General features: G+C 39.7%; 1 protein-coding gene across 2 annotated transcripts in view; it reads left to right on the top strand.

Moving 5' to 3' along the window:
• The window catches only part of igsf10 (immunoglobulin superfamily, member 10), a 29,627-nt gene extending 19,368 nt beyond the window's left edge, over positions 1-10,259 (top strand). For both annotated transcript variants that reach the window (XM_067365567.1, XM_067365566.1), the window contains 4 exons: positions 2,359-2,749; positions 2,903-6,634; positions 6,789-7,689; positions 8,029-10,259. In XM_067365567.1, coding sequence (XP_067221668.1) covers positions 2,359-2,749; positions 2,903-6,634; positions 6,789-7,689; positions 8,029-9,943 — 6,939 coding nt within the window. In that variant the 3' untranslated portion in view covers positions 9,944-10,259. The remainder of the gene's footprint in view (positions 1-2,358; positions 2,750-2,902; positions 6,635-6,788; positions 7,690-8,028) is intronic.
• Positions 10,260-15,538: the final 5,279 nt, after the last annotated feature.

Raw genomic sequence — 15,538 nt, 5'->3', positions numbered from 1 at the left:
GTCCTCCTCTCCATTTGGCTCTGTCTAAACTGTCCTGATCCACATCATGAGACCTGTAAAAGAACCAGAATCATTATGCATAGACCATTGGTTTTATTTCAGTTGGAACTCAGGCAACTGCAAAAAAAAAACAAAAAAACAAAAAACTTACTTTAGCCAGCTTATTCATTCTCTGAATGTGTTGGATGCAATCTACATTAGGGCAGCACTTTACCCTCCACCCTTAGGGTGTTGAAGTTGTATGTTTGTTCTAACTGGGATAATGTCTGGATACACCCTTAGGAACATTAGTTTTACTAACACACTTACAATTCAGTTATTTCCACATGAAATTCCGGCAAGGGGAACAAAATGTACCCTGTTTCAGCTTCACCAGGGTTGGCTATCAGACAACTTTATGATTCAACTGCTGATGTCTCTAACATGGACGATGTTAAGCAGTTTAGAATCACAAGGATCAATGAAGAAATTCTCTGTGCTGCATGGGTGTACGGAAGCATTTGCTGTTTGTTTGAAGACATGAGAAATAGCTTTTTATGATGTACAGAAGTGACTAGATGATGTCAAAGTTAATCTACAAGTTGAGATTTTCAATTCTGATCTGAGACATACACCAAAGCAACTAACAAAACTGCATTATGGAGTTTCATGTATCTTTTCATCACATTTTTCACACAGTCCTCAAGATTTGCACCCTCAATCTTGACCAACTCATCATATGAAATACTTATTAGGATAAGAAGGAACAGCATTACTATTGGCCTGGCATAGTAATACTGATCGTGAGATTCCTCTGTCCTTCATCAGCCAGTTGCCCTTTCAGAGTCTTGAGCTCACACCTGCTGTTAATCTTCTCCAGGTGGAACTGAGATTCTGGGGACACAAAGTTTTGGCCCACCTGGGACAGCTTTGCCCGAATATCGGCGAGCAGATAGAGGACCCTTTTTTGGAACTCTGAAGGTCAAATGAAAATTAAATTGCATTCATCCCTTTAGCCACAACAACACAGTCTGTAAGAAAATAATGAGGTGCATTTATTCCATTATCTAAAGACTTACCCTGTTGGTGCTGGTTCCCCCTACATGAAGTGTGAGACCACCAATGAGAAGAGCGGGAGTGCTGGTGTGGCAAGATGTGGTGCAGACAGTGGGATCTCATAAATGGAGTGTGGGATCTGTGGTTCTACTGGTGTGGAGTGTGGGATCTCTGACACTGACTGTTGGGCCGCTGGTGTGGAGTGTGGGATCTCTGGCACAGATTGCCAGACTGCTGGTGTGGAGTGTGGGATCTCTGGCACAGATTGCCGGACTGCTGGTGTGGAGTGTGGGATCTCTGGCACAGACTGTTGGGCCGCTGGTGTGGAGTGTGGTATCTCTGGCACAGATGGCCAGACTGCTGGTGTGGAGTGTGGGATCTCTGGCACAGATTGCCGGACTGCTGGTGTGGAGTGTGGGATCTCTGGCACAGACTGTGGGACCACTGGTGTGGAGTGCTGTGGCATAGGGACTGGGATCTCTGGCATGGAGAGCAGTAGCTTTGAAAGCAGAGTGTGGATGAACCCCCAAAACCCCAGAGTCTTAAGTTCCTCTGTCTCCCATGAAGGCAAATGTTAGTCTAGACATCCATTAAAGAGCTCTATTATTTCTGAATCCTTATACTCCAGCCCCACTGCCAAAGTCCAAAATAGCTGAGCTAACCACCCACCTCCATTCCCTGCTTGTGTAGGGCAGTCAAGTTCTTAAGTCGTGCCCCCCACTCCTTCTCAGAGGTAGGGGGAATGATCCGGATTACCATGCTGCTGGATCTAAAGATGATCAAGGTTTTTGTCACATTTGCTCTGAGACTTAGGGTAAGATCCAGAATCATAGAATACAGCCAGGCAAGAGTCAAAAACCATGAAAACAGTCCACACAAAAACAAGAAAACAAAACCAGCCAGAGTGCTCAGAAGTGCAAGTAACAAATACAAAACCTCAATGAATAATGGCTGGGACAAACTGGGTATAAATAATGCAGAAGACATGAGTGAATACAGCTGAGTGCAATAAAGAGTAATGTGTCCAGTACACAAAATTATGGGAGATGAAGAATTAATTTATTTAATTATATATATGATATTCAAGTGAACTTTTTAAAATGTAATACCATAACTGTAATATGATACTAATTAGAAAAATGTGTATTTTATAAGAATTGTGGTATAACTGAAGTCCTTTTTTTATAATTTGTGCTCTTAGCTGTGGCCATTGAAACGGTCTGAAGCTTATCTGAAATGGAGTCAATTTAAAAATCATATACAGTCACTTCATTTTCACATCTTAATGATTTTTATTTTATTTTTATTTTTTTGTATGTCTAGGTTCTGAAAATGAGTTATAACAGAGTTGAGAAGCTCAACAAGAACACATTTAGAGGCCTGAACAATCTTGTACGTCTTCATATGGACCATAATCACATTACCTTCATCCACCCAGAAAGTTTTTATGGATTAAAAATGCTGCAGTTGATCAACCTTGAGGGAAACCTACTCCAACAGCTTCATCCAGATACATTTATATCACTCCGGTTCAGACAGATTTTGAAATGGTCATCTCTCAAGACCATTTACTTGTCAGATAATGTTTTAACCACATTGCCTGCAACTATATTTGCTGGCTGCTACAAGATTGAGAATCTCTTCCTCAGTGGAAACCCCTGGTCATGTGATTGTCGGATGGGCTGGCTTGTCCAGTGGATAGAGAAACACCCTGGTGAGATTGGTATATATTGAACTTAAAATAAAATTAGCAGGAAAAGCACAGAAGTGTGAATAATCAGGAACTGGACTTTTTCCTAATCCCAATAAATAAAACTGTATTTATTTTTACATATACATATAATGAGAATTAATTTTGCTTTTGCAGGTGTTCTAAAATGCAAAAAAGAACAGTGTCCCCACTGTGACTTCCCAGTTTCCTCCAAGGGCAGAAGCATTGTGCAATTGCAAAGTGATAGCTACACGTGCACCAGACCATGGATTCATCTTCACTTGAAACAGAGGAATTTTACATTGGGTGATAGTGACTATACATCAGTCTCTCCAGAGGATTTTGTTGCACCCCTTGGCATGTTGGAAATGAACATGACAGATCAGTTCCACAATGATGCTAGGATAGTGTGTAATGTGCAGAGACCTACAGGAATTGAAAACCTAACTGCAACCTTTCAACAGAATGGCAAAGATTTAACTGCCCTGAGTGCAATAGTTTCTACATCGCTGATCTGCAACATTGATTATGATGATGTACGCCAGATTTGGAACATTTTGGCTACCTATAGTGATTCCCCAATGAGACTTGAGCGAGGATTATTACTTTCTTTTAAACCAGATACAGTGTACGCATATAAACAAGTACTACCGACTGCAGATGATATTTTTACAGAAATTGAAGCAAAAATCAAAGCCAATCCTGAATGGTTAATGCAAGGTACAATCCTGCTACAGCTGGACCGTGTTACAACAACATTCCCGACCCTTATTATCAAATATTTATCCAATGTTCAAATAGATGTTAGCAAAGATATTAGAGACCAGTATAGCTGGGCAATGATAAGAAGGGACAACCAGACCAAGACTGAACACTCAGTCCTTGCTGGTGGAGTGACTGAATTGAATTGCCAGGCCATTGGGGATCCTAAACCAATTGTAGAATGGATTCTACCAGATGGAAGTAAATTACGCGCACCATACAACAGTGAGGATCAAAGAATCATACTAACTCATGAAGGAAGACTTACTTTAAAATCGGTCGAAATCTCAGATACAGGTGTCTATCATTGCATTACAACTAACTACTGGGATGCAGATGTTCTTGCCTTCAGGGTAACTGTGCTGCCCCTGGATACTGAAGAAGAAGAGATCAAGGGGAATAAAGTCTCACATACCCTTGGTCAGGACCTTCTTCTTGACTGTACATCAGCCAGTAGTCCACAGGCTTCTATTCAGTGGATACTTCCTGACCACACAGTTTTAGACAAATCCTATGGCAACAGAGAACTCCACAAAAATGGCACTTTGGTAATACATGAACTGACATCTAGAGACACAGGTTTTTACAGATGTTTAGCTGGAAATTTTCTAGGAGCAGATATGATAGCGTTTCAAGTAACTGTTCATGATTATGTGTCATATAGCACAAGGCCAAATTATGTAAAGGAATCTGGTGATCAAGTTGTACAAATTATAAATGATAGCCAGAAACTTGGAAGTAGGTATCTCTCACAAAGGGTTAGTGAAGAGTCAAGAAGCATTACCTCAGGGAGACCATACACTTGGCTACAGTCCAGATTTCAAAAGGTTCCCACTCGCAGAAGAGGGAATGGAAGGAACCCTGGAAGAGTCTTTAATAAAAAGTACAAGAAAGAAGGTGTCACTTTAATCAGAAAGTCTCAAATTAAAGGAGGAAATAAAAATACAGTCAGTTTAGAGGGGTCTAAAACACTTAAAGGACCCTCTGATGACAATGACATAACCTCAGGGGATGGTATCTCTGAAGATGAATTTATTGTAATGACAACTACTCAAACACTCAAGCATAAACCAGTTAGCACCATTACAATCAAAGATATTAAAATCCCAGAGACTTACAAAACTGTCACCAGTGCTTCCATTGAAGTAAAACCTGAGAACACTAGTAATTTCTTAAGAGCAAAAGAGAAAACAAATTTGGTTGAAGCACCATCACACTCTCATTCTCAGACACCTGCCACCCCGATTATGGCCAGTTATACTTTGAGTAGTTATGAGACAACCCCAAATACAAACAAGTCAGATTATAGGTTGAGTCATAGTGATTGGAAAACCATCATATATGAGAGAGCAACAAATGGACCCTTAGGGAATCTCATTACTCTCAAACCTTCTCTGACAGAAGTTGCAGATCTTCAGTTCTCTGGGGACTCAGAAGATGTTGCCACTGGAGCTACACCACTTTACAACTTCCAGGGCCCAAATGCCACCTATTTGGAACCTAAGAGTCAGACCATATTAACAGCAGTTACCACAACCGAGCAAGACAGAGAAAAGATCACATTTCAGACCACTCAAAGAATCAAGTCAGAGCTCCTTCCTGGGTCCACCATCATCTCCAAACACCAGATCCAAATTGTTCCCTCCAAAAAGATGCAATCAGGAAAGAGGCGTAACTTTCATGGCAGACGTAGGATCATTCGGCCCAGCAAAATTACAGACATACAATCTTTACTTGATAAATTTAAACACCTTTCTATAAACAAGGAATACAATCTTACATTTTCACACACTATGGACAAAATCACAGATTGTGAATATGGGAAAAGAGTTACATCTGGAGTGTCTACAGATAAATGCAAAACATCAGTGGATCAAAGCTTGGTCAACCCTACAGCTAGGTATCACATGCCAACTTCCTCTTTCACAGTGACAGAAAAACCTGTCATGGCAACTCATTTGTCAGTCTCTGGAAAGACTTACACTGTCACTGATTCACAAATGGCAGCAACTATGGTGCACTCCATTTCTGAAGAGTCCAGTGATTATAAAAGTTATTCTAATGCCATAGAGAAAGAACTAACACTCACAACTACAACCACATCCACATCCGTGATGTCTTCTAAAACCACAAAGGGGAAGATTCCTTGGCATAGACCATTTGGACACAAGGGGGAACTGAAAGAAACCCACAACAAACATCAAAACCCATTTACGTTGTCCTCAAATGAGGAGCAGATGGTCTCAGTATCCACAACAGAAACTTACAAGGCAAAAACTGCAGTACCTACTACAGAACTGCAGCTTACACATATTGTAGCTTCTCTTCCAGTGACAAGACAAAATATTAATACTCCAGAGACATCATTTGATGACTCATCAGGTTCTTCCTCTTTTACAGAAATACATTTTTCTGACAATGTCATAACCCCATCTACAACACCTGAGTTTTTCAGCTTTCCAGCCTCCCATAAGCTGTCCACAACCACTGAGTCACTTCGGGTTTCTCACTCTCTATCAGCACCACCAACAATGAGAAGTGAACTAAAGAAAGACACTGGTCAGAATAACTTGTCAGGTTCTCAAAATGGATTGTGGGGAAACCAAAAGCCTGGTTATCATAGACGAGGTTCTAGAAGGAGAAGGCCCATAAAGAAAACAACCACAAAACCTCCAATTATCACAGTGACTAAAATCGCTGGCAAATTGGCCACAACTGGAGTGAATATGAGGAATTCCTCAGAAAAAGGTTGGAGATTTACAACACAGAGACCCACGATCAGAGTTCAGCCAACCATACATGAACAGAAATACAAGGATTGTTTAGAGTGTCCTCAGCCAAATGCTTCTGGTATACCTCGGAGTAGAACTGTTACTTCATACATAATGATTGATTCAACAGCCAACACGTTCACTCCATTTCCATACAGCAGTAGTACTGCCAATGCACATGATAACACAAGGTATGACACCTCATCTATTAGGGATTTTACCTCCAAGCCAAGGATTAATGGCGGAAAAGCTGCCAGTTTTACTGTTCTGGCAAACTCTGATGCTTTCCTCCCCTGCAACGCCACTGGCAACCCTGAGCCCATCATCAGCTGGAACCGATTCTCATCTACCACAGGTACAAAATTGAAACCACAAAGCTTACCCCTACTGTTATACCATGTTCATTTTCATAGTATTTTATTTTACATTTTGGAATGTCTTAAGTCACAACATAAAATAAAAAAGGACTTTTTTTTGCTGATCCTTTTTTGTCTCCTTTATATCATTAGGTAATATGTTGACCATCAAGGGGAAAATGGGTAAATTTGAGGTTTTGAAGAATGGAACATTGCTCATCCAAAGAACAAACATTAAAGACCGTGGACAGTACATATGTTTTGCCCAGAATGAGTATGGTTCTGACAAGCTTGAGGTTACATTGTCTGTTGTGGCCTATCCTACCCGGATATTGGAGAAAAAGATGAGAGAAATGAAGGTTTTTGCTGGGAAAACTGTGCACTTGGAATGCAGGACAGAGGGCAGGCCAGTGCCCACTGTGTCATGGATTCTACCTAACCACACTGAAGTTATGGGTCTGAACACTGAGCATGACAGAGTAACAGTAACCACATTGGGGACACTAACTATTCAAGAGGTGTCGGTTTTAGATCGTGGACATTATAAGTGCATTGCAAGTAATCCAGCTGGTACTGACACTGCCACAGTCCATCTACAGGTGGTAGCAGCACCCCCTGTAATACTGGAAGAAAAGCGACAGCTGGTGAAAGCTGATACTGGGCAGAATCTCTTTTTTCCATGCACCACTTATGGTGACCCGCAACCCACAACACACTGGGTCTTACATGATGGCAGGATAATATGGCCTCTAACTTACTCACACAGCAAAGTTTCAGTTTTTGTAAATGGTACACTTTACCTGAGGAATGTAGGAATAACTGAAAGTGGAAAATATGAGTGTATTGCAACAAGCTCTACAGGATCAGAAAGGCGTGTTGTCACACTTTCTGTGAAGAAGGCAGAAACTACCCCTCAGATCACTGAGACATCACAAAGAAGAAATTATGTGATATATGGTGATCTTCTTCATCTGAACTGCTCTGCAGTTGGGAACCCAAAACCTCAAATTATTTGGAGGCTTCCCTCCAAGGCACTTGTGGATCAATCACACAGGTAGACTATAACAATTATTTTATTTTTGTTTGATTGCAAATACTTGAAGCTGAAGTTGGTAATGTTTAAATTACAAAATATTCTCCTCCGTCTCTGAATGAAAGAGATTCCCCAGAGATTTTTTTTTGTTGTTGACGAAATGTTTTAGAACTGAACATAATGAGTAAAAGTGACTTTTCCAGGCCTATTTATTTTTTATTGTATTTTATTTTATTTATTTTTTTTATTACTGACTTAACCCTGGAATCAACAATTAGAGTAAATCTCAATAAGGGTAAAAGAATTAAACATGAGCATATATAAATGCATTTTAAAAAAAATAACACATTCTCATTTCAGAATGGGCAACCGTATCAAAGTCCTGGAAAATGGTACCCTCATCATTGAATCAGTCAATGAGAAAGATGCTGGGGACTTCCTTTGTGTTGCACACAACAAAGTTGGGGATGATGTACAGCTAATGACGGTGTCAGTTTCTATGAAGCCTGCTCGGATTCAGCCAAACGTCTTTAGTAGGAAGCAAGTGCCTTATGGCAATGACCTAAAAGTGGATTGTATGGCTGCTGGTGTCCCCATGCCAGATATATCTTGGGGACTTCCTGATGGGACCTTGGTGAATAGTGCCCTGCAAGCAGATGAAACAGAAGGAGATCAATTCAAACGGTACATCTTGTTTGATAATGGAACACTGTACCTGAATAATGTGGGTACTGATGAGGAAGGTGATTACACCTGTTATGCTGAAAACAAACTGGGTAAGGACCAGATGCATGTTCACATAAGTGTGGTATCTGCAGTGCCTCGCATTCAACCCCCAAAGCTCTCCTACGCCAAAGTGAAACCAGGTGAAAACATTCGATTTGACTGTAAGGCTATAGGTGAGCCTAAGCCAAAGGTCCTTTGGATGCTGCCTTCCAAAGACATGATTGCTGCATCAAATGAGCGTTACTTAGTGCATGCTAATGGCTCCCTTGATATACGAAATGTTAAATTAGCTGATGTTGGGGAATATGTGTGCATGGCTCGAAATGCTGCAGGTGAGGAGAATAAAGTATATAAGCTGGACATTGATGGAAACCCACCCATCATCAATGGCTTCAAACAAAATAGAACTGTGATGAAAGATACAGCAGTCAAACATACTAGAAAGCTGATAGACTGCAAGGCTGAAGGGAATCCAGCACCAAAGATCACATGGATCATGCCTGACAATATATTTCTTACTGCTCCATATTATGGCAGCAGGATTAATGTCCATAACAACGGTACGCTAGAGATTCGTAATGTTCGGCCGTCAGATACAGCAGAATTTATTTGTATGGCTCAGAATAATGGAGGTGAAGCAGTCATGTTGGTTCAACTGGAAGTGATTGACAAGCTCAGAAGGCCCATTTTTAAGAACCCTTTTAATGAGAGAGTAGTGACTCGGGTAGGGAGAACTGCAGTGCTAAACTGTTCTGCTGATGGGCAACCTATACCTGAGATCATATGGATGCTACCCAACAGAACTCGGTTCAGTGGAGGACCTGGGTTTGAGGGCTCAAGATATCGTCTGGGTATGGATGGCACATTTGTTATTTATAACTCCAGCATAGAGGACACTGGTAATTACCGTTGTGCTGCAAAAAACAAAGTGGGGTATATTGAGAAGCTGGTTGTTTTTGAGGTGATTCAAAAGCCTTATATTCTAACACGGCCAAAGGGGGTTATTCGAGGTATTTCTGGAGAGACACTATTCCTACATTGCCTGACAGATGAAATCAAGGCTAGTGTTTCTTGGACCACACCAGGAGGTTTTGTTCTTGCACGTCCGCAGGTGACTGGACGCTACCATTTAATGGACAATGGGACACTTGTTGTACACGAGACAACCATGCATGATCGCGGGAATTACGTGTGCCGAGCAAAGAATGATGCTGGTGAGGCAGTTCTTGCTGTGCCTGTCATAATTATTGCACATCCACCACGGATCACTAATGGGCCACCAGCAACTATGAGAGGAGTGGCTGGAGTTCCTCTTCATCTTAAATGTATTGCTAATGGAATACCTACACCAGATATAACCTGGGAGCTGCCAGATCGGTCTGTTCTTTCTACAACTGGAAAGGAAAGACCTGTAGGCAGTGAGCTTCTCCATGCACAAGGGACACTTATAATACGAAATCCCACAAGAGCGCATTCTGGTAATTACAAGTGTATAGCCTTTAATTACCTGGGCAGAGATACCAGAACAACATACATGACAATAATATAAGGATGGTCATGATTTCATGACTTTACCACTGTGACTCCTCAAAAGGAATGGCCTGCTAGGTAGTGAGTGAAGGTCTAGCAAAGACATTTAACAGACGAAACATGGGTAATTATGCTGTAGGGGAGGAAAACAAGAACTGTGAGGATTCTATTCTCTCTATATAAAATGATGATGCATTTTTATTTAACAGCGCCTTTCATAACACCCAAGGTCACCTTTAATTATAAAAATGTAATTTTATATGTCATGTAGAAGAGTGAATCAGAGTGAATGTTATCAAATTATTATGATTTGCCTAACTGACATGCTTATTTCTGAGACAAACTAAAATAAATATGTATAAAAGTGATATGTAAATGATTGAGCTTTTTATAGCAATTGTAACTTGAAATAACTTTTTTATTGGGAATTGTTTATTCGTATACCAATAAGAGTTACAATACAATATGGTTTCTATCTCTCTTTGTGTAGTTTTACTGTTGTTGTTGCCAAGATTATTAAGTATGCCTTACTGTGGTCGTGGAACATATTTGTAAAAAAATTACAAGCTTAAGTTCACTGCTCAAGATGTTTATTTAAAATGGGACCACAACATGCAATGTTCCTATTACCCTTTTGAGAAGTGTCCTGGGGTCAAACAACCAGGCTTGCCACAGAAAAATGTATATGATGGCCCTCTTGGGTTAGCTTGAACTGCTTTCCTTTTCACTATGCATGTATTTCTTCATTTCTGTAGATTGTTTTGTTCTGCCAAGTAGTGTTGAGTTGAAAAATAATGAGTTTAGAAACATTTATAAAGATTGTGTTCTCATAGAAAGGTTCAGTTATGTAAAACAGATGGATGCTTGCATGCGCATACACATTTTCACACACACACACACACACACTTAGGATGAGCATGATTCCAAGAGCAGACTCTGGTGTAAACTAAAGGCTCTCCAGGTTTTCCTCTCCCCAAGTAACATTCCATGGCTTCCCACTTTTCAACCTTTGCTTGGATCAACACCTTTCACCAGCACCCCTGGAATTTCACGATAGGATTTTAAAATCCACACCTCTGTTCTTCAGACACAAGGGACAGATTCATCTTTAGCTCAGTACCTCATTCTTCCTACTTTCATGAAGGATCTTATGTGCCTTTTTGAGTGGACATAATAAGGACACACAAGGGAATAACCTTAAAGTTTAATTTTGTTCATGTAATTAAGTAAATCTTACACGAGTCAGGTCACTTACTTTGACTAACAGAGTGTCAGTGTGTGAGAAGGCATCGGTTCTGAATGAATTGTTTTCAGGTGTAGTGAAGATCAGTAATGAGTGTTGCTACATCATTCTAAAGGAATGACTAATTATTCCGAACAGTATTCTAAAGTGCAAAGCATGATAACTCTCTAGTAATGACTGAAGTCATTGTAAGCTTTTGGGGTTTTGGGTTTTGTAATGCTTTTTACTATAGAATACTGTTCCAAATATTAGTAATTCCTTTAGAAGGATGTAGTAACACTTCAGTCATTACTAGTGGGTTACCATGATCTTCACTAGAATTAATTATGCATCATTCACATTAAGTACGAACCTGTATATAGGCCCTAGCAGTTCTTATTAGTCCTCTGGGGAGTACATTATCAGCTGAATGCACGAGTGCTCTTCTTCATGAGCACTTCATCTGCACTAGCCTAGAGTGCTATCTGCTGTTAAGTTTAGAATTGATTCAAGAGAGAATCGCGATGTATTCGGAAAATCTCAGAATCAATCCATGAATCGGGATGAATCGATTTATTGTCCCAACCCTAAGTGTTACCATACTGAAAACCATTTTTTGTAGAGTAAAAACTACTCCAGCAGTCTAATATAGTCATTCACCTTAGTTACATTTGATAAAATAGAGGAAAATTAGCTAATTATGCTGATTCAGCGTGTAGTCAATGTGATGTCACTATCAGGGATTAAACCTGCCAGATTAGGTCATGGTTTGGGTGAGTTGCTATAAATTTTAAACATCATCCTTTATAAAATTTAATTCCCATCAAAACCTGAATCTTAAACTTCCAAAAAAAAACTCTCAATCAAGTATACAATCAAAGAGCATGTGTCCTTGACAGACTTTATTGATGGCGTGACCTGATCACCTTTAGAGGTCAGGGTTTATGGTTGGACTAAAGTGGTGAAGTGTAGATTTATTGCCTGCCAAGGGAACTGGAGTCTTAACTTTCAAACTGTCTGGAAACTGGAAATTCTGACAGAACAACACTGGATGCTTTCTATAATTGGCCTGTGAATGGGTCTAAATGCAGGTTTCTGTGTTAATGAAAATTATAGATATTTTAATAGGACTGTCACCAGCAGGTATATTTAGGCTATAGGTCTTGACTGTGATAATAATACCTCAAATAAAAGATGATACTGAGAGCGGTGCAGGGCTATTCTATGTAATCAGACATTTTATTATATTCTCTATGTTACTAGCGCTGATAATGCTACTGGAAATGTAGTACTATTAGAGCTTGAAAACGTTGTAGTATGGGGTTCATTAGAGTAACAAAGCGTCTCTGTTTATTTGTAACTCCTCATCTCCAGTAAGGGTTGTCTTGTGTGTTGAACAGGCCTCAGTGTGTTTGCAGTGGTTGGAGGTCATGTTTTTGCTCCATCTATCAGGCAGATGTTAACCTCCCCACTTACTACTTATAGACGTGCTCATTACTGGATATTTGACCTTTGAAGCTTCTCAAGGAAGGAAAGTCAACAGAATGTGTTTTGTGGTGGTGGCGTGTGTGTAAGTAAATATTCTGTAGAATCATATTATTATTATTACTGTTTATAATGTTGTCTAACACATTTAATCTTATATGCAAGTGTTTTTTACATTGCGATTGAGAGAGAAAATGAGAAAAATGGAGAAGGTGTATACAAAGAGTTCACACATGGCCAGTGGTGGACCGTGAGGGAAATGTTTTGGGAATGCTGACACATAAATCATTGACCAAATATTGCTCAGCCTTACAGTATGTCAAGATGAATTTTGTGAGATGGATCTGCCTGAAGTGTACATAAGAGTAGTCTCGGATCATTTGAGCTGTAGCCCCACTTACTGTTTTGGAAGAGGACATTACTCAGACCATTTGTGAGAAAATCATTACTGGTGGAAAAAAGTAGCCAAAAGAGAAAAAACATCCAAAATGTACAGTAGTGGACAGGTTTGAAAAGCACTAATCCAGAGGTCTCCAAACTCAGTCCTGGAGGGCCACTGTGCTGCAGAGTTTAGCTCCATCACACCTGCTTGAAAGTTTCTTGAATAACTACTGAGACCTTGATGAGTTGGTTCAGGTGTGTTTAATTGGGATTGGAGTTAAACTTTACAGGACAGCGGCCCTTCAGGACTTAGTTTGGAGACCTTTGCACTAATCTAACCCGTGGATTTCAACTCTTGGTGCCATGTTCAGACTGCCACTAAAAATCAGATATCCAAATGGGTTTTTGAACATCTGGAAAGCAAAAACAAAGACATGTAATTGTGAGTTGTTGTTTTTTTTTTCAAATCTGATTCAAACCACATATGGAGGTGGTTTGAAATGCGATTCCAATCAGATTTTTTACAGATGTGTCTCAGTCTAGACGCTCTGGCTGCTCAAATCAGATTTAAAAATTTTGCGTCACACTTAATGTGACATACGACGATAATGTCAAAACTGGTGACGGAAATGCTGAAGTATTCATACGGTGTTCAAATGGTATGTCCAATGATTTCAGCATTGTCCTGTGTGACAGAGGAGTTCTGACAGGGCGCTTATTTGTAGAGTGAGATTTGCACCTCTATGTATCCTGCATCCATTTTGAAAGCCTCGCCACATTCAAGGGTACGCCAACGTCATTACCAAAGCAACTCATGCAGATAGGCTGGTTATGTCTGGACACACAAATCTTATATGATCACTTGTGATTAATAATGTGGACAGTCTACCTGAAAAGATCTGATTTAAGAAAAAATCCAATATTCCTGCAGTCTGAACATAGCTTTGGAGTCTCAAGCTGATGAGTTGAATCAGGTGTGTTTGTTTACACTGCGTTTCAATTTATGCAAGTGACATATCAGTAAGATATCAGTAGAATAAACATTTAGAATTTAGTTTTTCTAAGAAAATGTTTGTTTGTTTATTTATCCATGTCTTTTTAGATAACTGGTATCAATCTCAGACAAAATAATTTGCCAGGTCTATGGAAACCCTACTTAGAGGTTGTTCCACATTATTAAGCAAGTCACAGTTCTCATGCAATATGGGGAGGAAGAAAGATCTTTCTGAAGATGAAAAGCATGAAATGGTGCAATGTTGTGCAAAAGGCATGAAAACAACTAATATTGTGTGAAACTGAATGGAGATTATCGAATTATCATAGGATTTGTGAGTGATTTAGAGCACAGCAGAACTCAGTCAGATAAAGGCTTATTGAGGAAAGTTCCTGTCAAAAAAATGAATTGTATTAAAAGGGCAGCTATAAAAAAAGCCAGTGTTGAGCAGCAAACAGGTATTTGAAGCTGCTGGAGTCTCTGGAGTCTTGAGAAGCTCCCCATGCAGGCTGGCAATTGTGCGTAAAGATGCATTTCAGCCACTCCAAACCAAACCTTTTCACACAATATTAGTTGTTTTCATGCCTTTTGCACAACATTGCACCATTTCATGCTTTTCATCTTCAGAAAGATCTTTCTTCCTCCCCATATTGCATGAGAACTGTGACTTGCTTAATAATGTGGAACAACCTCTAAGTAGGGTTTCCATAGACCTGGCAAATTATTTTGTCTGAGATTGATACCAGTTATCTAAAAAGACATGGATAAATAAACAAACAAACATTTTCTTAGAAAAATTAAAATCTGAATGTTTATTCTACTGAAATCTTAATGATATGTCAATTGCATAATAATTTGGAACGCAGTGCAGGAAGAGTTCAAGATTGTGTACTGTTGGTGTACCTCCAGGAGCTGGGGAAAATGTGCATGTGCTCCGAATAAATTTATACTGTTAAATTAGCCAACTAATATGTAACAAAATATAATTGCCATAGAAGTGAGGTGTACATTGTGACTGACAGAAGTCAATGTCCATGCTCAGAGCTTCATGCTCATGTCTATGGTCAGCACAACTGTACCTGAGTACATCAGTCTTTAAGTTTCCAAGTAGTCTGAGGAGCCATATGTATGGATTTCAGCCAAAATAAAGTTCTGTGGGTTACATGTATGTAAAGTTGGAAGCATTTATTCTGAACCCTACCTTCTGTTTTTAGTTGGACTGAGATTCTTCTTCAATAATAATGGTAGCACAAAACTTCAGTCTGTGTTGAGCAAAGAAAGGGGTCTATGGAAAAATAAATCTGTTCATAGAGCGAGCTGCCAACATTTTTGCAGAAGCAGTAACCCTGCACTGAACAAACACAGACCTGCCTACTCATTCAGCTAGCCTTTACTAGTCTGCGTGTCTGCCAGAGAAAATGTGCTCTTCACAGCCATATTATGAAACGCCGAGGATGCTTTAACCATTAAGAGGTTTTGTGTTTTTGTTGGTTCTATGCTATCTACATTTTCTCGTGCATGGACGGGTTACT

Source organism: Chanodichthys erythropterus, chromosome 17, assembly GCF_024489055.1.
Source record: "Chanodichthys erythropterus isolate Z2021 chromosome 17, ASM2448905v1, whole genome shotgun sequence".
Classification (NCBI taxonomy): Eukaryota; Metazoa; Chordata; class Actinopteri; order Cypriniformes; family Xenocyprididae; genus Chanodichthys; species Chanodichthys erythropterus.
Note: the sequence above shows the minus strand (reverse complement) of the source record. Positions and strands in the feature narration are given on the sequence as shown.